The sequence below is a fragment of the Salvelinus fontinalis genome, chromosome 24 (genome assembly GCF_029448725.1).
Source record: "Salvelinus fontinalis isolate EN_2023a chromosome 24, ASM2944872v1, whole genome shotgun sequence".
Lineage (NCBI taxonomy): Eukaryota > Metazoa > Chordata > Actinopteri > Salmoniformes > Salmonidae > Salvelinus > Salvelinus fontinalis.
Genome location: NC_074688.1, coordinates 24,530,465 through 24,555,681, shown reverse-complemented (window position 1 = coordinate 24,555,681; position 25,217 = coordinate 24,530,465). Strand labels below are relative to the sequence as shown.

The 25,217-nt window shown below is 45.1% G+C and overlaps 1 protein-coding gene across 2 annotated transcripts in view; it reads right to left on the bottom strand.

The window, feature by feature from the left end:
• The window catches only part of LOC129822201 (nucleoredoxin), a 73,629-nt gene that overhangs the window by 26,565 nt on the left and 21,847 nt on the right, over positions 1-25,217 (bottom strand). The window contains exon 1 of one of the 2 annotated variants that reach the window (XM_055880272.1): positions 10,655-10,904. The exons of the other annotated variant lie outside the window; for it this stretch is intronic. Coding sequence (XP_055736247.1) covers positions 10,655-10,789 — 135 coding nt within the window. The 5' untranslated portion in view covers positions 10,790-10,904. Of the gene's footprint in view, positions 1-10,654; positions 10,905-25,217 lie in introns of those variants that run through there. 2 annotated transcript variants of the gene reach the window in all.

Below are 25,217 nucleotides of genomic sequence, written 5' to 3'. Positions count from 1 at the left end.
TGGCTCTGGTCAAAAGTAGTGCACTATATAGAGGATAGGGTGCAATTTGGGATGTATACATGGTCGTCTCCAAACCAGATCTCTGTGGTTTGTCTGGATTTCATTTGACTCTTGAAGGAATGATTTAATCAAAGTATTGAAAATCCATTGTGCTGTACGTTTTAATCCATCTACTGTAGGAAAGTCTGTGCAAGACCCAAAGAAATAAGAACATGGTAGAAAACGTATTTACAGCTGAAGATGAGAGGAAGCATTTAAAACTTCTCGGAAACAATCATATCATTTTATCAGCATAAATCATAGCCAGTCTAGCATTAGTTCCTCCTGCATGTTTTTAGGTGGGCAACCCTTTTCATTACCCAGACCAACACACTAGACTAGATCAAATGTGCCAATAACCCCCAGCCAACCCCCTAGAGACCCGGAAATCCATACTAACAATCCATTTAGACACACACTCTCCCTCCCTCCCACCTCCCCTAATAGGATCACCCATGGCTGCAGTTCCACTTATGGAGGCTGAGGAGGGAGCAGTAGATCTGCCTGTATGGACATAGCAGAGCCAGATGGACAGGCCTGTAGCTTAATGCAATGCTCTGTATAAAGTTCACATCAGAGATGTTCAGCATGAGGTGAAAAGGTCATCATAATGATCAAGCTCCGACTGCCTGTCAAAAACTGATCTTGTTAAATCCACTGATGAGTCTTGTGATTGCACTAAGTAATGTCACACTGTCTGTATGTCATTCTGAGAAGGGAATTCTCACAGTTATCCATCTTGTCCACATACAATACTGTATCTATGTTTGATGTCATGGATGGTAATCGTTTTCATGCTTTTTGTACTGCTGCACTTTAGTAGGAAGACTGGGCGTTTAAAGGGGTGGGGGTAGTTAACAGAGCTCCTACTGGCGTTCCCAAAGCTCTCACAGACACATCTGCTTCACTTTTGACCCGCTCCCTCCCATCTGAACCCCTACTGCCGTTTCTTCCCCCGACCCCTCCTCCTCTCCCTTCCCCCGACCCCTATGGTCTCCCTAGCCCCATGCAGCTTTGTGGAGGGAGGCTGGGCTGAGAGAGAGTGGTGCTGGGCTGAGAGGAGAAGCCCTGTTGAGAGAGCTGGAGTGGAAGAAATTCCTCCAGTCATCATCCCTATTCACTTCTCATTGTTCCTGCCCTGACTCCACACAGATCTACTTTTACTGGCCCAGGCATCCAGACCTGAGGCGCTTGCCAAACGCTCACATTGCAGCCCCATTTTAGCAAACATGGCACTTACAAAGGGATTTCAATAGCGTACAAAGGAGTGCATGTGCTCCACCCTGCTGAATACTGACAGGAATAAAGTTCTTTATCTCTCGATAGAATACTTAAGAATAACACGGATGGGCATTTAAAAAAAAAAACACTACAAAAAGGAAGAAGGGAGTTGGAGTAGCTATTTCTAGAATCAAAGCTTTGGCCCTTCACAGAGTACTGTAGGCTATACCTACAGAACAATTTAACATCTGATAGTAGCTAGCTAGTTTATGTTTTAACTTATTTATCATGGTCTAGAGGGCATTCCTGTACTTTATCTAGTCTTGCATTCTGGGGAGAACACTCTCTGGACTCATGTCTCTTCCACTAACGAACAACCAGAATCCTAAATTAGGCTGTATTCCCTTAATCCCATTAGCTATGTCTTTTTACTTTAGCAACACGCTCCTGAATTAACTCACTTACCCATTCTTTTCAAAAGTAATTTATTGCCATGTGCATTCTGTTAGATTGGTATGTAGGTTTGAGAGTTCTATAAAAAAAAGCAATAATGTGTTCCACATTTATCAGAGCATGGCGGGCCAGACAGGCAGGGTAAACCAGTCATGTCTCTCATTTTGATTTGGTTTTATAGTTTCAACTAAGACATGTCTCCATGGGGGGCAAGAAAAATATTGTTTTCCAACACTGCTGAGGAATCCACACTGACCCGTTTAATATCCATGATGGCAAAGACACCAGTAGTCAGATGATCAGTCACTCCGTCAATAAAACCTTTGTTGATGGTATTTGAAGTAAAGCCAGCCTGTTAGACAGCAGTCTCAGGACCTGAGAGATCTAGTAGTCTCTCATGTGGCCTTTCAACAGGTTGATAGATAGACATCCTCTGTCTGTCCGTCCAGCCCACTCCATACCAAAGCGTTCATCTTTTATTGGGTATTTCTATAGAGCCTGCCTGCAGGCAGCCTGAGCCCTGGCCATGAAGGTTTACTGGGAAGGACCAGGGGAGGAGGTAGGAGAACTGAGCCGCTTCCCAAATGGCACCCTATTCCCTATATAGAGCAATACTTTTGGCCAGGATCTGTAGGGAATAGGGTGTCATTTGGGGCACAACCATGGGCTGTTTTGTAAAGGACAATGCTATAACTTATAGAATTTTACGTTTCTCACAAAGCGACAGCATAAAAGAAGATTCTCCAAGGTGACGGCTAGACTGTAGAGTTCGGTCCTCAACGATGGGAAATTTATCCCATCCCACATTTGGATCCCAACCTCATCTCATTTACATTGATGTAGTGTTCAACCGTCTGGAGCTTATTCATTCTACATGGAGCTTTCAGCCTTTGGCTATCGGGGAATAGAGTAGAACTGGGTAAAATGAGGCATATTGGATAGAAGCCCTGTGTTCTAGTGCTTAGATAGGCAGGGGTAAGGGATGGAAGGAGGGAGCAGGCGATGTGGAACAGAACAGATTCATCCAGTCTCCTCAAACCCTCCCCAGCCAGTCCCAGTCAGAACCACTGATTAACATTACAGGCCTCTGGTCTCGCTCTCTCTGTTCCACTGAGTTCATTACAAAAAAAAAAAAAAAAATAGGTCCCCGAACCACAGTACAGTATAATATTTTCTCAGTTATGATGGATAAACACTCCTGAAATAAACAAGAGTAATGCACATTAATCCCCCTCCTTTTCAGGGCAGCATGTGATTGCTGTATCATATTTATCTCTTACAATATTCATTGGCCCGACCAACAATTTTGCCGTTATGGACCTCCTTGCACACACACCCATGGGCTAAATTGCTTCGGATAGAGGCCTGTGTTGCCATGGCAACCCCCCAGTCACATTGTGGGCTGTTAATTTATCACTGAATTATTAACTAACGGTTTTGTGAGGAAAACAGGTGCCAGAATGTCAGAGAGCTTAGGGGGAATAGCTAGATGGAAAGGGAGAGAGAGAGCGACAGAAGAGAGAGACCGTAAGAGGGGAGTTTCTTCCTCTCCTCTTGTGTTGACCAAAAGCTGCTGTCTGAATGCAGGCTCTTAATCTAAACTCAGACTCTGTATGGCTGGGCACCACCGTGCAAGTTTTTATTTAGTGAAGAATGCAGCGTAGAAGGGGGATTGTAAAGGAGTAGAAATACAGTACTCAATAGTTATCTGCAGCATTGTGTCTTCCACAAGCGTGGGTCTCCCCTGAGGACTACATACTGGAGGGTCAAAGGTCAAAGGCAGGGGGTGCAATCTTTACTCCTGCTGGTGTTTAGAACTGTGTAAAAGCCAAAAAGCATCTCACCCTAGACCTACATACCCCATGAGTCAATTATTAAACCAGTGTAGACCACAAATGTAGAAAGTTCACCGCTTGCAATTCTGTGGAAGAATTAGAATTTACTTCAACAATGTTCACAAGATGCACTGCAAACTATGGCCGGGACCATACCAGTATTGTGATACTCGTTAGTATTGCGGCAAGAAAACAAAACATGAAGTGGATTTAACTTCTTCAGGAAAACAGCCCTAATGCTGGAAACAAACACCATTATGTTTTTTACCAAGCTAACGCACACAATCATTTTACATACAGCATGTTTTTAAAATGACCAAAGTGTTTGGTCTGCTTCGTGTTTTCTTTTATGCCATGGAACAAATATCATGATACTGGTATTGTCACAGCCCTACTGCAAACTGACCACTTTAGTGTGGACCATTATAAAAGCTCTGGTGGTGAGTTTAAGCTTTTAGAGAGGATTTTCCTCCTCTCATCCTGCCTCTCATCAAGTCAAGGCCTGCTGGGCCTCTCAGATAGAGAGTGAGATGTTCTGGCTCTGCACCAAACTGCCCTACTCTGGTCTGGCCAATGGGCACGGCCGCCAGTCTGTTATAGATTGGCATCACCATGGCCCGCCTGCCTCACCCACTGGGAGAGAGAGAACTGCCCTCAGAGCACATTTTTCCTGGTTGTCCCTGGCGCCTGCCATAGGTAATTCATATCACACTCTCTCATGCAAAAAATGTAATCTAATACATTATGGAGTGGTTCCTGGTACGGGGCCGGCTAGACAGTGCAGCCTCAGCATCCTCCTCAACTCAAAACACATGCCCACACACACCTTGTTAAGACCACATTAAGCCTTTGCTGGCACCTGCCAAGCCTCCATGATGATCCAAATAGAAAACTTTAGTGAGCAATACAATAACATAGCCTACTATAACATACGTGAAGAAACCACTAAGAATAACCTGAAAATCCTCCTATGCTTTTATATGGTTTTAGTGAATTAACTAGATGGATACTTTTAGCTGTGATTCATAGAAGTACATAAATAAAGTGAGACAGAGTTCTATGTTTAGGCTGGATTGGAGGCTTCGGTCAACTGGCTTCTTTGAGTACCACAGGGAGGGGGGAGGGGTGCATTTACACAGCTCCTTCCCTATTTTGACTCCTGGTTGACCCAACGTTTAACTCCCACTCCTCCTTCTATTCCCTGGAAGAGACAAAATAGCAAATATCCCAAATAGCACCCTTTTCCCTTTTTAGTGCACTACTTTTAACAAATATAAAGGGAATAGGGTGGCATTTGGGATGCATCCAGTGAGACAGACTGGTTGTGCTCCTCCAGCTCCCATCGCAACACAAGGGATTCATTTTGATAACGCTTTACATAGACAGACATTATCACAGTAGAACTTTCAGAACACACAGGGTGTTTCTGAAAATGCATACTACCGTGCTCCAAGCACGCAAATTGAAGCACAGGAGGGTCAGAGTATGAGTCCAAATCAAAGAATGCGAAACGGAGCAAGTAGGGCACTTCTCATCTGCATACTCCATTTGTACATATTTTGAAGCATGCATGGATGTAAGCTTCAAAAGGAAAGTATGCAAAGAAATATGACGCAACCACGCAAAAAAAATACAAATTCTCCAAATACATGCGGTGTTAATTTTGGCATGGTTACCTGCCAACTGTAGTGTGTGTGTCGCAAGCCACTATTAAGTCAATAGAGTTAACTGGCCAGTTACTACTGTTAGCTAGCCATAGAGCCACAAATAATTGTTAGCTAACAACGAAGAATTGACATCTACATTGGATAACTTGTTTTAGGTCATTTTTGATGTATAGCTAGCTGATAGTTATGAAGTAAAACGTTTGCATTGTGTATATCTTGTTTCGTCTCTATTGCAATTGTCCTGGCTAGAAGAAGGTTCAGTGAATGATAAGTTAATAGGGCTAACTGGATAGACACAAAGAATTGTTAGCTCGCTACCCACAAAGATTTTACATCTACTGTACCTTTTGCCTATTTAACTAGCTAGCTGATAATTCTGAAGTAACACATTGCTTTGTGTATATCTTGTTTTGTCTCTATTGTTGCCATTGTTCCTGGCTGGAAGAAGGCTCAGTGACGGGGGAGATGCAGCGGGAGGTAATACAGTAGGGGGAGTGCGAGTGCTTCTCAAATGATGTAATGTTTTATGCGTTCGCCACACTCTCGTCCTCTCAAGAGAACGTCATCGGATAATGCACTTGATAATGCACTTGGAGCATGAGAGTGTGGAGCACAGAGGTATGCATATTGAGAAACACCCACCATCTCCTTCTGAGGATTTCAGCTTTCCTATACTTTGAGTTTACCGAAACAATAGGATTGTTAGATCCATTGACATCATGCATCATGTTAGGTGATACATAACAGTTACTGTATGTATGTCTTATATAGGCCTACATGTTGTTAGTGCTGGGCTTGGACTTCTAATGGGACACTACTAGCAATAAACCCAAACTACTCCTTACAAAATAATAAAGCCTTTTCTGATGTCCTTGTAACACATTATTAGGCCCCTGTATGAGCCTGAGCAATGTAATGAAATTATCCAATACAAAATGTGAGTATATACACACTAACCTCCCAGAGAGATATATGGTGCATTTTAGTGAGGGTGTATTTTCGGTTTCATTGTGTTCTGAGGCCAATGAGTAGGGTTGTAAATCACAGTGACACTGGCCATGCGACTATACTGCATCATAAACTATAGACCAGTGGTAGCTAGCTCCCAGATACTTGGCTCCGACTCTACAAGAACACAGTCAATACACACACACACACACGTCATCTGGGCCTGACAGATGCCTGACTGCGATCCAAAGCTTTATATGAGAAAAATTTCTCACCTCTACTTCAATACGCCCACATCACATTCACAGTACAGAATGCATGTTATTGTGAAATGGGATGGCCTTGAGAAAGGCCACTCGGCTGAAACGTCGACCAAAGTGCCCTGTCCACCTCTGAACATGGAATAAAAAGATCTAGATCACAAGCAGTTTTGCCTACCAACCTTTCATTTTATACAGAAATGGAATGACATGCATCTATTGTGCTGTCCTCTGGGGAGAGGAGTTGTAGCTCGTCCCGTTCCTTCATTACCTGGTACCAGATTAAACCTACAGTGACATTGGGTTACATTGTGATACTTGATCTCCATTCATTAACCCATTTCCTCCTCTCCTCTTACGCTCTTTAAAAGGCACATCTGTTTCGTGTTGCTGCAGGCAGGGCTCTGGAGTTTACGGCTGAGCTGTACATCTGGACACCCGCCTACACCCCCCCCCACACCAATAAACCCCCCTCCTGCCCCGTGACAGCTTACAACCCCATTGTCACAGCAGCACCAATACGTATAGAGAATCTCCTCTGCTACCCCCCCCCTGCCCTTTCTTCCGATCGGCTTTGCTCTGACAATATGTTCTCAAATCAGAGCGGCAGGTCAGAGAGACTTAAGGGTGCAGCTTCCATTGGTGCTCCGACTTAAAACCTACACAAACCACAAAATGGGGCATTTTTGCTCCAACTACTTGACCTAATTTTTGTTAAATAATTTGAAATGGCAATGCATGGAATAAATGCATGTATGAAAACATATACGGATATGAATCCCCCTGCAGCCCAGGAGATTTATGTGAGTCGGTTGTTAGCTCTGAAGTGTGGGTGTGACCAGGGTATATGTGTACAGTACAAGAGTTAGTATGTCTGCTTGGTGTGAATGTCTGTACATGTCTCTGTGTGTGTGTATGTGTGAGAGTGAGCCAAATAGAGAGAGAAAGCCTGAGAGAGACAGATTAGGAGAGATGGAGAGGGAGCGAGGTCGAGGGCGGTCTGCCCCACAGACAGCTGAGGAGCTGGTTCAGGGTCACATCCCCCAACTGAAGGGGATTGACTGACTGACAGGGCGGCATCAAAGGTCAGGATGTTAATACCCCAGCAGGAAAAACATGACCTCAAAGAAGACCCCTGGCCACTTACCTCCCCCAACCGTCATCCCCTCTGACTCAGCAGCCCCAGCCCCACCACGTCACATGAAAACTTTACAAGGAAAACCTTTTAAATAACCACTCAGCAATCGGCTTCTTCAAAACCTTCCTATCCTGTACACACCTCATCTTCCGAGGCCTCTTCCCAGACACACTTGCGCACGCACACACAGGCGCGTACACACACATATAAAGACAGTGAGTCAGAGGATAAAACACAGCTGGGAGAAGCAGCTAAATCGGCGGTCCTCAGCAGAGCGTTCCATGTGTAGAGGTAAAGTGAGCAGCCCTCCTCTTCAAGCTTCCCATGCATCAAAGAGTGAAAGGCACACAGTGAGTGGTGCTTTGTTCTCTGTTTGTAATTCAGCACCAGCATCCCAACAGCACAGATCTGAGGTCTCCCACAAACAGGGAGCGAGGTCACTAGCCCTCGGTAAGCCCTGGCTTCTGTGATGCCTTCTTTCAGCAGTTTAGGAGTTTGTTAGACAAGATGATGTAATCCACACAGCCTAAAATTCTATTTCTACCGTCCAGTCTGTCGGTCGGTCTAATACCGCATGTAACTAACTGCATGGTTATTGGAGCCAATAGCAGTCAAATCTCATTGATACAGATCAATAGGCATGTATGATCCGTGTGGGAGAGGCTAGGTAGTTGAAACCAAGGAGAACCTCTGGTAACCCACTGAACGACTGCTTTGGGCTAGACTTTACTTCTACGGGGTGCAAAACTGCACATAAAACCTCAGAATTATTTTATTTACTTTTTTTGTCAAATTCCCCCAGTACAGTATTAAGACTGGTGGAGTAGAGTGGTGAACTGTGGAGTAAAGTTCTAAGCTGCCTCATGAGTCCTTAGTTGACTTACTGGCCTCCTTCCCCTACAAATCACCCTTTCGTCTCAATCCACACACAGCAGCAGATCATTACACAGTTAACCCACAGAGACACTGTGCTGCTCTACTGAAACACCACCAGACTGTATAACTGTCAGGTAATAACTACTGTTAGAAATAGTCTAAAACACAAGATTGAATTGGCTGTAATGAGCGGATTTTCCCCGTTTTAACCTGGGACGCAAACTAGTCACCTTTTGGCGAAATTCGCCATTTTGAATCCAAAATAGGTGACCTATGTGATTCGTGTAGATCCGATGAGAAAAGTTTTGGGGGGGCTTGGATCACTATCCAAGCCTCAGCCAATCGTTCCCATAACAACAGAATGCAGCATGGACTGAAGAGGGAAGAGACAACCAATTTGCTAGTTACATCATCAGCGCGCACTCTGGAAAGACAGCGGGAGAGTGGAAAAGCAGTTTGTGCGTCCACTGAACGATAACAAAGAGCCACAGAGACGGGGGTGAGAAGGTGATGAAGCGTACTTCATGAGCTGAAAAACAACTGGCATTTGGAAAGTTTGAGGTGAGGAAGAAAGTGTGGTGGAACAAGTATTGTTAGCATTGTTAAGTATCTTGCTAGCTGGATAAAATTCTCCCTTAGCTAGCCAGAGAAATGTTGAGCAACATTAGCCAACTTACTTATCAAATAATTGAGTTTATGGTGTGAAAATTAGCTAGCTAATAAAGTCAGACAGCTAACATTAGCTAGCTAATGTTACAACATCAGATGCGCTAACGTTAGCACCTAACCAATTCGCTATAGTATTAACTGGTATAACGTTACGACTCCTTGCCGTTCCTCAAGTTATAAACGCATTAGTTGCTCACTGGACCCTGGCAATCTGTGTTAAATGTTAACTAGCTAACGAACTAACTACTAATCTGTGAACTGATGTTTTCCATCTAAAGTATGTGGTTAATTTTCCAGAATGAGAGAATTGTGTGAAAATGAGGGATTGCTTGTTAAACAAGTTGATTCAGGGATGAAGTGTAGCTGGAGCTGGGCCTGGTTTAAGCTGGATGCCACCATAGAGTTGAAAGGAACACCACACACATGGGCCACTTTTTCAGTCAGCGGATAAAAAGGCGTATGCCAGGTGTACTCTGACTGAAAGAGATCAATTATGCCAACAAAGGGATAAAAAGGGGTATGCCAGGTGTACCCTCTGCCTGAAAGAGATCAGTTATGCCAACAAAGGGTATCATGCTCTGCTGGCACATTGTAGAACAGATGTCCACAGGCAGAAAGTGTACAATGTAATAATGTGTAGCTCAACGATATTCCTTTTGTTGTGTTGACAGTAACATGTGTGAGTGAGGGGGCATTATTACATTTTTTACTCAGTGAACGTCCTTTTTGCACACATGTAGCCTTGTGCACTTGATCGATGTCTACTACAGTGGCCACTATAATAGAGCAAAAATAGAATGCCTGTTTGTTTCATTCTATTTCTACTTAAGATGTTTTTTCCCCAAATGCAATATTTAGATGTGTGGTCACAAGTGTTCTATTATAAAGGCTGTCATGGTAACAAGTGTTCTATTATAAAGGCTGTCATGGTAACAAGTGTTCTATTATAAAGGCTGTCATGGTAACTGCAATATTAGTGTATTGTTTTTTTCTCAAGACTTGATTGTCATTTGCAGTAAAGTCTAGACAATAACATTGACAATAACATCTTTACATTTTTTAACTCTGAGTTAGCGTCACATTAACCACTTTTTATTTTACACACAGAGACTGAACATGTAGAGCATATTCTTTGTTGTTTAATTAGTTAAAACCTGCATTTCCCCATAGCAGGGATTTTTTGCATGTTTCAGTGCAACAAAAAAAAAGCCACCTTTTTGGGCCCTCGCCAGTTTGCATCCCTGCTTTTAACCTGGGTTCAGAGAGACAGTATGTCTCTTCCATCACTGGCCTTTTAAAAACATATCAAGCTGCACATGGGAGGAAGGGAAGAGTTGGTCTAGGCTAAGCGAGCGTCACAGTGATTTGTAATCAGGCCTAGCATTTACAGGAAAATAGAAAACTCTTTCAAAGCCTGCCAATAATCGAGAAGGTAGAGAAAAACCACACTGTGACTCCATGGTCCAAAGAACCACAGTCCTTTTCCCCCTCAAAAAGAAGGCAGGAGGAGTGATATGAGAGTTGGAACGAGGACTGTTGGGAGCTTACCTTTTCAAGTTTGTTTGCAGTTGTTAATGAACTGGCCCCAGAGTTGTTTGCTGCAGTTTCCCTTTGCACTTTCATCGTCCTTCCATTAAGTTCGAACAGTGAAACACAAGCAAACAAACTCATAACCACACTCATTTTTGTTCACATCCTGTCCCCTAGTACCTTAGTGACCATTAGCTCATGTGATCTGTGGAGCGAGAGAGCAGAGCCTGGTTAGAGGGGTGGGGAAGTGGAGTCCTTTAGCAGTTGGACCTGCTCCAGAACTTCCTCCACTGCACTCCTACAGTAAACTAGCTTACAACTGGAGCCAGCAGACAGAGAGAGAAGGGGCTGGAGGGAGGAGAGTATGGCCAGAAAATAAACTGACCAAACTGACTGCCCTTCCCTGACTGGCAGCTCAAATAGAATAGCCAACTTTGTTTGATTGTGACTGATTTGATGGCAAGCATGTTTTGCCACTATACAGAAATGTGTGGGAACTTAACTGCTCCAATAGGCTTTCCACACATTTCTTAAGAACGGTCCCATTTAGGCTAAGTTGAATATCCAACAAAAAAAAGAGCAGAATGCATGATTGAACCATTGTGGGGTTAAACCCTGGCTGGCCAGAGAAGTCTCTGAGATAAAGGAGTCTCAGAGAGACAGAGACAGACAGAAAGGGAGGGAGAGAACTACACTCTCTGAGCACTCAGTTGAAGTAATACGTTAACATTAAACTTAAGACCCTGTTGCCAAGCGAGGAAGAAACTCCCAAATATGAGTCACCGGAAGACCACAAGCATAGCTCATAAAAACACAACAGCTAGGACAAAATTAAACAGTATAAACCAATAGCAAGGGTCAAAGTTAAATGCCATAGCCTGCCAACTTTACGAGAAAGATGACAATTAGCCCACAATGTATAAAAATGTCCTTTGCCGAATTGCCTCTGGTTTTAGCAAACGTCAGTATAAACCACCACTGAATGGCCCTGAGTAATGTTGTTTCAGATAAAACTAAATTCCCCAGAGCTATAGTGAGAGACAAAGAGGACACACATGTGCGAGGTGCAGGTCTACTCTGGCTGCATCTGTGGCAGGCTGGAATGTGATGAGGGTTTACTGGGTTTATAAATAACTGTCAGAAAAAGGGAGACACAAAAGGCAGTGCTGTTCTGAATCTGCAGGAGCAGGGCCACTCTCTCTCCCCCCCATTCCCAGGCAGCCAGCACCCTTTCCTCTCCGCCCGCCCTGCAGTCCACTCCAGCTTACCACTCGCTCTCCCCCCCATTCCCAGGCAGCCAGCACCCTTTCCTCTCCGCCCGCCCTGCAGTCCACTCCAGCTTACCACTCGCTCTCCCCCCCCATTCCCAGGCAGCCAGCACCCTTTCCTCTCCGCCCACCCTGCAGTCCACTCCAGCTTACCACTCTCCCCCCCCCCCCCCACTCCATCCCGCCTGCTCGCCCTCTCACAGTTGCTAGCAACACCAGAACCATTTAGTCTGAATGGAGAAAAGAAATCAAGGCAACCCAGGAGTGTTTAAAGGGAGCTATTGTGGCATGTGTGTCCCCGTGTGAGAGAGATGTTGAGGTAGCTTACTGCAGTGCACTTATCCTCCCCATCAGTCTAGAGGTGACTGACTAGCTATAATCAGCACGCCACCAGATGGTAATCCAACAGTATAGAATGTCTTCAATTATTCAAAGAATGTTAAAAGGGGAAATCAATACTCCAATTTCAAAACAATAAGAGCATCTACAATGTCTCTAAAATAGTACACAGACTAACACAAAACGTGGCTAATTCATAACAGTATGATACTTAATCACCCGTTGAAATATGCTTGGAGCAGAAAACCCAGCCAGAGCAAGTGTTTCAGCGCAAATCCGTGCAGGGATCTAGAGCCGACGGGAGATTTCTGATGAGAATCAATCTGTTTTGTCACATTACAGCATTCATCCCTCTCCCTTGGTTTTCAAGGAGCCCGAGTGGACCGCCGCACCACCTGAAGCTTAACCAGCAGAGATAGAAACGACGCTCTCCTTTCTCTCTCATTCCTTATGCCACCTTTCCCTCCTTTTCTAATGATGCGCTGTCATGCTGTGTAATGACATGCACCAAGACCAAGGGAGGGAGGGAGGGAGAAAGAGGGGAGATTGGAGGAGGTGAAGGACTGAAAAAGGTTCCACAATAGCCAGTCACACCAAATGTAAATGCCTTCGTACTATCCAGAGTGAAACGGTTAGGGGGAGTGTGGAGAGGACGGAGCAATGTGCATTTATGTTCCATTCGTCATGGTGTGGCAAACTGGATTGTGATGCTGGATCTGCGACTCAATGTGATTTGCCTGTGAGTCACACACATAACAGACTGTGGAGAGAAAACACCACCATCTCAACCAACCAGCTCTATTGTCTCCCCAGCCAGGTCACACATCCCTTTATCAAAACACATCAAAAATAGACAGTTATATGACAGAAAAACTATGGATGAGTTCATGTATGATTAGCTAAAGTATCTCTACTCCACCCACCCGGTCTGTAACTTCAGTTGGATTAACAGAGGCCTGAGAGAAAGTATTTTAGCTTCAGACAGGTTCACCCTCCACTATCAGACCTCAGAAAGGGTAGTTTATGTAATACCCACCCAGTTCTCAGCAAGGGGTTTCCCCTACATAGAGGTGCTTTGTTGTGGAGTTCAAACGAACAAGAAACCCACTCAACTGCCCACCACAGCTGGCCTGAACTGTGTAATCCACTTACACGTCTGTAACCCATAGCCTAGACGCCCTGGCCCACATACACCATCCCTTTCTCCCATCAGCACAGATCAAAAGGACCAATCAGAGACGCTAAGCAGCAGATAAAGCCCATTTCAGATTTATACCTATTTCGGCACGGTCTGTACTTTCTGTGAATCAGCCCAAAAATTATATGCACAATGTTCATTGCTTTTCCTGCACTGTTCCAGTGAGATGTTACTCTACAGACACCCAGGCCGTCCCGTCCACCACGTCGAGCGGATCTAATTAAATGCTGTTCCACATTAACAGGATTGGGCGAGCTCACCGTTTCCTGCCCTGTTCCCCATGGCCTTTGAGTGGCTCTCGGGCTAATGCATAGAAACCGGAACAGGATGAAATGCCAGACACAAGTGAAACCGACATCAATACACACAGCAAACCTGCTCACATTATTGCCTTGCGGTGGTGAAACATGGCGAGAGTGTTGTACAGTCACACAAAAGCTGTGTTGAGACCACTGCAAATAGAAGAACAGGCTGTAAAGGCTTGAGTCTTTACGTAACCCAGGGCTACAGTAGAACTAGGAGGTGTAATGCAATGGAATTAAATATAACAATTTAATAGGATCTGTGTGTAATGCCCTGTAATCATGTCAATCTAATCACACTACATTTATAAGCCTGTTCTTTAACAGCACAATATCCCTCTTCATTTCCTTATTTGTCTGCAGTCATTTGGTCGTTATTGGGCTTCAGGGTTTGACCTTTCAAAACATAAGGCTGCATACATCTCAGCCTCACTTTCCCTCTGCCACCAGCAGGCTGCTGCCAGAAACCCAACCTGGAAGCAGTACTCTGCCAAGCAAATAGTCTTACTACCACATTGCGTAACTATGTGTAAAAAAATACTGTGTTTGTAAACTGGTTGATTCAAACTGCCTCCATCCATAGATAATCATGCTGTAGTTTGGCCTTCTCACTGGGGACTGAAGACAGTCATGCTGATGATAGTAACAGAGAGAGAGCGAATAAGCCACGTCTTGACAGGGGAGAAAAACGCTATGAAATACATTTTGCACAAGCTCTCCCTTCCATTATACTGGGCTGCTTGAATAAAGACAGTTAACTGTGTGTTATTCAGTTCCGTGTAACATGGCACTCTGTCTACGTGTCTTTTGCTTGGAACCAGCTGGAGAACCAAACGGTAAAAATCGACAAAAACAAACAGTCTAGCGGACATTGAAGCTAAGAGCTTTGAGACATAAACAGTAGGCCAATGTTCCCGTTTGGCAAACCAAAAGGTCAAATAAGAGGCTGCTAGACCACCTCCTGATCCATTCTGTTTGTGTGGTAATTCACTTTTATTAGACAACACATAGCAACTGTTCAAGATCTCCCAATTTGCTCATTTGTCCTCCTGCACAACTGCAATAGCTGGGTTGGAATGCGTTAGCTCAAAAGAATATTTATAATTTGTGACAGAAAACCTACCACAAGCAGACCACACAGTCTGCTCTTTGCTCCTACGTGTCACTCCTGTTCTACAGGGACTGGCACATTTCCTTCCATTCTAAGCTACTTCAAATCACTCCTCCGCTTAAAAACACCCAACACTCCCCCAGCCTCTCACGGGGTGAGTTCACATTCACAAGGCTAAAAGGGAGGGGTACTGCAATAGCCCTGTAAACATTCATCTGTTGTTCTTTATGGCCAAAGAGATCCTATAATTTACATATAGAGTCTGATTCTATGACCAAGGCTGGATATTTTTTGGGGTGTTTCTGAAACCTTCGTCAACATCCTCCACCAGGGGAAGTGTGTGCTGTGCAACGATGGTTCCCAACCATCTAAACCGCATGGTGGTCTAAACCGCATGGTGTTCGTCATTCTGTATTCAGTCGTACCACAGTAAAACCCAACAAAGAGCTTCTGTCTGTCACACCACTCTACCTCATCCTGCTAGATAAATCAGCTGGCATTAATACAACGGCCGGGGAAGCAATTAGGTATCAAAATGTCATATTCAGCCATTTGTTGTGCTCTCCTTTTGTTTCTGGCACGTATGAAAGCTGAAAAGCAGTTTTGTTATAAGATTTTTTCCCCAGAGGGATACAATGTTCACTTGTGTAACCCACTGGATCACTCTGGGTGGTCCGGCCAAGTGAGCAGCATGGACCGGTTCAGCCCAGATCGGACTGCTACCCCTGTGTGGTACACTTGTTTGGCTTTTTTTCTGTCCATCATGGCTACCTCTCTCGCTTCTCTAAAACGACGGCATCCCCCAGCACAAAACAAACTGCTCAATGCCACCATTATCTATTTTAATGAGCTCACAAACACTCCGAATTGCCTGACTGTTTACTTTAAAGAATCAGTCAGCGAATTTTATACATCACACAACAAAGACAAACAACTAAACCGACAAATCCCAGGGCTGGGACGGAAGTACAGTGGAAGAAGTATACAAAAGGGACATCTTAATGTAATGTTGTTTTATTTAATTGATTCCCTTCCAGTGTTTTGCTCTGGACACCAATGTCTCACAGAAACTCAAAATCAGTGGTAATTGCTCCTTCAAAACAGGGCCCTCGTCTCAGAATGACTCAATGTCTTTCTCACTCTCTCAAGATCTTCATATACACAGAGTGTACAAAACATTAGGAATGCTTGCTCTTTCCATGACAGTCTGACCAGGTGAATCCAGTGAATGCTATGATCCCTTTCTGATGTCACCTGTTAAATCCACTTCCAATCAGTGTGGATAAAGGGGAAGAGATGTTTAAGCCTTGAGACAATTGAGATTGTGTATGTTTGCCATTTACAGGGTGAACAGGGTATGGTAGTAGGTGCCAGGCGCACCGGTTTGTGTGTGTCAAGAACTGCAACGCAACTGGGTTTTTCACGCTCAACAGTTTCCTGTGTGTATCAAGAATGGTCCACCATCCAAAGGACATCCAGCAAACTTGACACAAATGTGGGAAGCATTGGAGTCACCTTGTAGAGTCCATGCCCCAAAGAATTGAGGCTGTTCGGAGGGCAAAAAGGAGGGTGTTCCTAATATTTTGTACACTCAGTGTATCTTCACATCCAAGTCTCATCCATTTTGTTTTCCCTCCTTGAACTCAAGACTCTAATGAATTCCCAACCCACTCTCTCATGCTTCCTCAGATCTTGTGAATGCCAGTGAGCAGCATGAGTTGACTTGTCCATGTAAAAGCCTTGGTCTGTCCATCACTCCCACAGCACAGTTAGGTCCATAGCAACATCCATCTTCTGCAGATGCACCTCCTCTGATAAGAGTCTGTTGTACACTCCATATTTCATTCTAGGGCTCGGTCTTGATTCTATGGAACTAACCAGGACAAACAATAGCTTTAACACAGTGAGTTGTCATACAACAACAATGTCATGTGATGACATATTTGGAAACGGGAAGGCTACAGCAGATTACAGACGGAATCTTTACGTGACCAATAGAAAACACTGACAGGATAAGATGGTTCTCCAGTAAGATCAAAAATGACACAGGGTATCAGCTGACACAGTACTTGTGTGAGAAGACCGCTTACATCAAATCAAATGTATGTCACATACACATGGTTAGCAGATGTTAATGTGAGTGTAGCGAAATGCTTGTGATTCTAGTTCCGACCATGCAGTAATATCTAACAAGTAATATAACCTAACAATTTCACAACAACTACCTTATACACACACACACACACACACGTGTAAAGGAATGAATACGAATATGTACATAAAAATATATGAATGAGTGATGCCCGAACGGCATAGGCAAGATGCAGTAGATGGTATAGAGTACAGTATATACATATGAGATGAGTAATGTAGGGTATGTAAGCATTAAATAAAGTGGCTAGTGATAAATTGATTACATCAATTTTTCCATTATTAAAGTGGCAAGAGTTGAGTCAGTATGTTGGGAGCAGCCACTCAATGTTAGTGGTGGCTGTTAAACAGTCTGATGGCCTTGAGATAGAAGCTGTTTTTCAGTCTCTCGGTCCCCGCTTTGATGCACCTGTACTGACCTCGCCTTCTGGATGATAGCGGGGTGAACAGGCAGTGGCTCGGGTGGTTGTTGTCCTTGATGATCTTTTTGGCCTTCCTGTGACATCGGGTGGTGTAGGTGTCCTGGAGGGCAGGTAGTTTGCACCCGGTGATGCGTTGTGCAGACCTCACTACCCTCTGGAGAGCCTTACGGTTATGGGCGGAGCAGTTGCCGTACCAGGCGGTGATACAGCCCGACAGGATGCTCTCGATTGTGCATCTGTAAAAGTTTGTGAGGGTTTTTGGTGACAAGACGAATTTCTTCAGGCTCCTGAAGTTGAAGAGGCGCTGTAGCGCCTTCTTCACCACGCGGTCTTTGTGGGTGGACCATTTCAGTTTGACCGTGATGTGTACGCCGAGGAACTTAAAACTGTCCACCCTCTCCACTACTGTCCCGTCAATGTAGATAGGGGGCTGCTCCCTCTGCTGTTTCCTGAAGTCCACGATCATCTCCTTTGTTTTGTTGACATTGAGTGAGGTTATTTTCCTGACACTACACTCCGAGGGCCCTCATCTCCTTCCTGTAGGCCGTCTCGTCTTTGTTGGTAATCAAACCTAGTGTCATCTGCAAACTTGATGATTGAGTAACAGTATAGCTTCCGTCTCTCTCCTCTCCCCAACCTGGGCTCGAACCAGGGACCCTCTGCACACATCAACCACAGTCACTCACGAAGCATCGTTACCCATCGCGCCACAAAAGCCGCGGCCCTTGCAGAGCAAGGGGAACAACTACTTCTAGGTCTCAGAGCGAGTGACGTCACCGATCGAAACAGTATTAGCGCGCACCACCGCTAACTAGCCATTTCACATCGGCCACACATGCCCATGCAGACGTGGGTGAACAGGGAGTACAGGAGAGGGCTGAGAAGGCACCCTTGTGGGGACCCAGTGTTGAGGATCAGCGGGGTGGAGATGTTGTTACCTACCCTCACCACCTGGGGGCGGCCCGTCAGGAAGTCCAGGACCCAGTTGCACAGGGCGGGGTCGAGACCTAGGGTCTCGAGATTAATGATGAGTTGAGGGTACTATGGTGTTAAATACTGAGCTGTAATTGATGAACAGCATTCTTACATAGGTATTCGTCTTGTCCAGATGGGTTAGGGCAGTGTGCCGTGTGATGATGATTGCGTCGTCTGTGGACCTATTGGGGCGGTAAGCAAATTGGAGTGGGTCTAGGGTGTCAGGTAGGGTGGAGGTGATATGGTCCTTGACTAGTCTCTCAAAGCACTTCATGATGACGGAAGTGAGTGCTACAGGGCGGTAGTCATTTAGCTCAGTTACCTTAGCTTTCTTGGAAACGGGAACAATGGTGGCCCTCTTGAAGCATGTGGGAACAGCAGACTGGGATAAGGGTTGATTGAATATGTCTGTGAACACACCAGCCAGCTGGTCTGCGCATGCTCTGAGGACGCGGCCGGGGATGCCGTCTGGGCCTGCGGCCTTGCGAGGGTTAACACTTAAATGTTTTACTCACGTTGGCTACAGTGAAGGAGAGCCCCCAGGTTTTGGTAGCGGGCCGTGTCAGTGACACTGTATTGCCCTCAAAGCGAGCAAAAAAGTTGTTTAATCTGTCTGGGAGCAAGATATCGTGGTCTGCGACGGGGCTGGTTTTTCTTTTGTAGTCCATGATTGACTGTAGACCCTGCCACATACCTGTCTGAGCCGTTGAATTGCGACTCCACTTTGTCTCTATACTGACGCTTAGCTAGTTTGACTGCCTTGCGGAGGGAATAGCTACACTCTTTGTATTCGGTCATGTTTCCAGTCACCTTGCCCTGATTAAAAGCAGTGGTTCGCGCTTTCAGTTTTCACTTTCAACCATCAATCCATGGTTTCTGGTTGGGGAATGTTTTAATAGACGCTGTGGGTACAACATCACCGATGCACTTGCTAATAAACTCGCTCACCGAATCAGCGTATTCGTCAATGTTGTTGTTCGCCGCAATGTGGAACATATCCCAGTCCACGTGATCGAAGCAATCTTAAAGCGTGGAATCCGATTGGTCGGACCAGCGTTGAACAGACCTGAGCGCTGGAGCTTCCTGTTTTAGTTTCTGTCTATAGGCTGGGAGCAACAAAATGGAGTCGTGGTCAGCTTTTCCAAAAGGGAGTGCAGGGGAGGGCCTTATATGAGTCGCGTAAGTTAGAATAACAATGGTCTAGGGTTTTGCCAGCCCTGGTAGCACAATCGATATGCTGATAGAATTTGGGGAGCCTTGTTTTCAGATTAGCCTTGTTAAAATTCCAAACTACAATAAATGCAGCCTCAGGAGAAGTAGTTTCCAGTTTGCATAGAGTCGAATTAAGTTCTTTCAGGGCCGTCAATGTGTCTGCTTGGAGGGGAATATACACGACTGATTATGATCGAAGAGAATTCTCTTGGTAGATAATGTGGTCGGCATTTGATTGTGAGGAATTCTAAGTCAGGTGAACAAAATGACTTGAGTTCCTGTATGTTGTTATGATCACACCCCGTCTCGTTAATCATAAGGCATACACCCCCGCCCTTCTTCTTACCAGAGAGATGCTTGTTTCTGTCGGCGCGATGCGTGAAGAAACCAGGTGGCTGTACCGACTCAGATAGCGTGTCTCGAGTGAGCCATGTTTCCGTGAAACAAAGAACGTTAGTCTCTGATGTCTCTCTGGAATGCTACCCTTGCTCGGATTTCGTCTACCTTGTTGTCAAGAGACTGGACATTGGCGAGTAGTATACTCGGGCGTGATGTGCCCGTCTACGGAGCCTGACCAGAAGACCGCTCCGTCTGCCTCTTCTACGGCGCCGTTGTTTTGGGTCGCCGGCTGGGATCCGATCCATTGTCCTGGGTGGTAGACCAAACAGAGGATCCGCTTCGGGAAAGTCGTATTCCTGGTCGTAATGTTGGCGAGTTGACGTTGCTCTTATATCCAATAGTTCCTCCCGACTGTATGTAATAAAACCTAAAATTTTCTGGGGTAACATTGTAAGAAATAACACAAATAAACAAAATACGGCATAGTTTCCTAGGAACGCGAAGCGGCCATCTGTCGGTGCCGGAAGTACATTACATTATTGTCATATCAGAAACTCTAAACACTTTTTTCTACGCCTCATGCTGGTCGATAATAAACTGCGGCATGTCAGAAAAGCCAGAAGGGTTGTACAGCACATGGCTTATTTCCTGATCAGTGTTGCCTACGTGAAGCCTGTTCAATTCTGGACACACATCTATTAATGTAATCTGTGGGAAAATCAGTGGCTCAGAGTAGAGTAGGCATCAGGACTGGGGGTTTATTTGATTAATTCCAAATACCCGCTTAATTGCTGCAGTGGCGTGTTCCATTAGCCCATGGCGAGCAGAGTAGAGCAGCACACAGCTCCTCTTTACAGGAGTAAAAAAACAGCAGGATGTCCTGGTCACAGTTTCCTAGCAATGTGTTAATGATTCCCCAGCCTAAAAGCCATGGGACATGTATTATTCTAAATGTTTCCTAGATTATAAAAAAAATGTAAGAGGAGGAAGTTTGAGTATGCATACATTTGTTGATGTGACATAAGTAAGACAAAAGTATGTATCATGGACTAGCTGCTTGTACTTGTTAAAATGTACATGAGCATACAGAATCTAAAAAACACTAATGGGTGGACTCATTAAATAGCAGAGATCCTGTGCTGCAAAAATGCACCCTCATTAAAATAAAAATGAGTTTTGTTTTATTTCACCACGTAAACATTGTGTAATTAAAGCATTACTGATGTAAATCTTTTTTAATGTGGTGCAGTAACAATGACATTTCTCTGCAGTGAAAGTTTACAGAATAATTGCAGTCTTAGTCAGTGAATGTCTGAATGCCCCATTTCTAAAAACTGTACATATGAATTCTCCTCTCTGTCCATCACATCTCTCCTCTCCCTAGCCAAGACAATCTTTTTTCAATTAAACCTCTGAGTGTTTACTAAGACAGATTGCCTCATCACACTAGAGACATCTCCCTCCTTCCTGGATACGCTCAGCATCCAACAAGATTAATGACAGTGTCATGCCAAGAAAATAGAAAAATGGACGTAATTTAATTATTTGTATTTCTTCTGTCATCTAGAAGTGAATGACTGAATGACTGTGGGTTCTTTAAGCCGAGAGCTGTGGACTATTCAGGATACAGCCACTATACAGCCATTCCAGCAGACAATACAGAACTCCTTTAAAAGTGTTCCTCCCACAAAGGGAGTAAAGCCAGGGGGTGAGAGGGGACTGTATTAACAGTAATATTCCTTATTGAAATAAAGCTCTGGAGGGGCCTCCCGGGTGGCGCAGTGGTCTAGGGCACTGCATCGCAGTGCTAACTGCGCCACCAGAGTCTCTGGGTTCGCCCCCAGGCTCTGTCGCAGCCGGCCGCGACCGGGAGGTCTGTGGGGCGACGCACAATTGGGCTAGCGTCGTCCGGGTTCGGGAGGGTTTGGCCGATAGGGATTTCCTTGTCTCATCGCGCTCCAGCGACTCCTGTGGCGGGCTGGGCGCAGTGCGCGCTAACCAAGGGGGCCAGGTGCACGGTGTTTCCTCCGACACATTGGTGCGGCTGGCTTCCGGGTTGGAGGCGCGCTGTGTTAAAGAAGCAGTGCGGCTTGGTTGGGTTGTGCCTCGGAGGACGCATGGCTTTCGACCTTCGTCTCTCCCGAGCCCGTACGGGAGTTGTAGCGATGAGACAAGATAGTAATTACTAGCAATTGGACACCACGAAAATTGGGGAAAAAAGGGGATAACATTTTTTAAAAAAGAAGAAAAAAAAAAGAAATAAAGCTCTGGAGCAGGAGAGTAGCATTGGTGGTTAGTAAGGTCCGTCGAGAGAGAGAGAGAGGGCTTTGCATATATTGAGTGGCATTGTGAGAACTGGCGAGGGGTCGCGCCACTACTACTACAAAAAATAAAAAATAAATAATCGGCTTTTCGCATACCCAGTCTCTCAACACACACAATCACAGCTCTGGTATGGCCAGCCCCTTCTCATACGTTACCTGCGTAGTGTATAGTCCAACACCCAGCAGCCTAACTGTTCCTCAGTCGCCCTATGCCCAAAGCTCTACAGTGGGCCAGTGTGAACCAGGCTAATAATTAATAGCATGTAATTAAGATGGCAGACTCCAAGTACTTATAAACATCCATTAGTCCAATGTACCAGCATGCTGTAATTGCTTTGTTTGATGTGGATTTCTGGAGTATCACACCCTCTCACCCACCCCCACCTGCTTCCAGCCATCACGCTCACTAAACTTGAGTGACATTGACGCTTGTCGAGGGCAGAAATCCCTCAGTAAGGGTTGTAATGAGAGGAGCAGCCCTTGTACAGTTGGCAATTTGCCAGACTCATGATGATGGGCAAGGCAGACGAGGCGGGGTGGACTTCATAAGTGGGACCATTTTAGTTCCCACCATTAACAGCACATCAACGATTCCACCAGTCAGTCAGCCAGCCGCCCAGGCCTGAATCGCAGAAGCCCCCATACTCTGTCCCCCCCTAACATCCCACCATAGCCTGCAACCTGTTCTCAGCCTTGATCTGCAGTCAGTCACCATTCCATTCAAGAAAAAAGTCAATTTTAATGCATAAAACGGATAAATGGGTGAATAATTACATGTTCAATCAAGCTCAAAGGATCTCCAGCTGAAAACAGGAGAGTTAAAAAAAAAGGGGAAATATGCTTGTTTCCAAAAAAGCATTTTAAATCCTTGACATCTGTCAAACGACTCACACTCCACAACCCCCGGGGTTCATAAAAGGCTGCGATTGAGGCTTAACCCTACAAGTGCCTTCGGCATTGAGAGTGTCCCTGCTCAGGCACCAGACCCTCGCAGGCTCACACACGTATACAGTAACATATACAGTAAGTGTGCATCCAAAATAGCACCCTATTCCCTATTAGTGCACTACTTTTGATCTGGAAAGTAGTGCACTATTTAGGGAATAGGGTGCCATTTGGGATACACCCTATGCTGCAGTGCTATGGCTAAAGTGATCTTACACATGTAGGCCGTCTGAAACTAGACACAGACCAGAGGTCTACAGGAAGTAAGAAAGAATGTTCAGGTCCGTGTTGAACATTCACACAATACTCTATCACAGATAGGAGGGACACACAGCTACCACATCAAGTAATAGAGGCTAGTTGTGGATTATGAGCTGCTGTGAATGGAAAAAAAGACAAAACACAAGATGAAGAATGTGGAGATGGAATAAAAAGCCTAGATAAAATAAGCTCTCTACGGTGGGCCTTATCTGTACTGTGTTTCCCTTTTCCCCTCAGCGGTGCTCCATTGCCTGTAGTGTTGTCTCTGCTCTGTGTGGTGGGGATTCCATTCTCAGATAGATATCAAAGCTGCTCTACTAGCAGGCCATAGCAACAGTATGACAAGCACATTGCATCAGGAGGGAGGCAGAAGTCTGAACGAGGTGTCACCTCGCAAGACGAGGGACTCTGGGAAACAAATTAGACTAGGAGGGAATGGAGTTAGCTTTGGTCTGCGTCAGCTGGGTCAACTTGTTGAAGATGTTGGCCTATAAGGAGCTGGCACACTGCCACGCTAGCATCAGTTACCCTCCATTTCCCTCTATACCTTCACCACACAAGTTAAGGCTTTAAATGATCTGCAATCACATATTTACTAACATAGACAAGTCTCAGTCAAGTCAAATCTCTCAAGTTTGCTCCAAAAGTTGAGACCAGGGGTATGTAAGAGGCTTTGAAAATGCTGAACATGGAATACAGCTCATTATTTGCAGTAACCCTCGCAGTTATTGGTTGATGTTGACAAGACAGCAGGGTGCTTGGCCTATGGAGGAGGCTTAGTGGAGAAGAGATGGGAGGGGGGCTGTAAAGAGGATTATGGGGGGGCCAGCAGTGAGGGGCCAGACTATTGTTAGAGCCTGAGAAAGTGTTAGAGCAGGAAGAGTGGCACACAGTGGCCTAGTGAATAACAGGAAATACTGAGATATAGGTCTGCACGATAAGCTACAGTCCAGTCCTGCTGCATAGGGACTACAGTATTGGATTTATGCCGCCACAAAAACTTCCACTCACAGAATAATCTAAGCTGAACTGCTCGTGCACAAATACACTACATGACCAAAAGTATGTGGACCATTTAATTCCAAAATCATGGGCATTAATATGGAGTTGGTCCCCCCTTTTCTGCTATAACAGCTTCAACTCTTCTGGGAAGGCTTTCCACTAGATGTTGCAACATTGCAGTGACTTGCTTCCATTCAGCCACAAGAGCATTAGTGAGGTCGGGCACTGATGTCGGGCGATTCCAATTAAATCTCAAAGGTGTTCGATGGGGTTGACGTCAGGCCTCTGTGCAAGCCAGTCAAGTTCTTCCACATCAATCTCGACAAAAACATTTCTGTATGGACCTCACTTTGTGGACAGGGGCATTGTCATGCTGAAACAGGAAAGGGCCTTCCCCAAACTGTTGCCACAAAGTTGATAGCACAGAATTGTCTACAATGTCATTGTATGTTGTAGCATTAAGATTTCCCTTCACTGGAATTAAGGGGCCTAGCCTGAACAATGAAAAAAAACAGCCCCAGACTATTATTCCTTCTCTACCAAACTTTACAGTTGGCACTATGCATTCGGGCAGGTAGCCTTCTCCTAGCTTCCGCCAAACCCAGATTCGTCCGTCGGCCTGCCAGATGGTGAAGCGTGCTTCATCACTCCAGAGAAGTGATGAAGTGATCACTCACTCGTTTCCACTGCTCCAGAGTCCAATTGCGGAGAGGTTTACGCCACTCCAGCCGA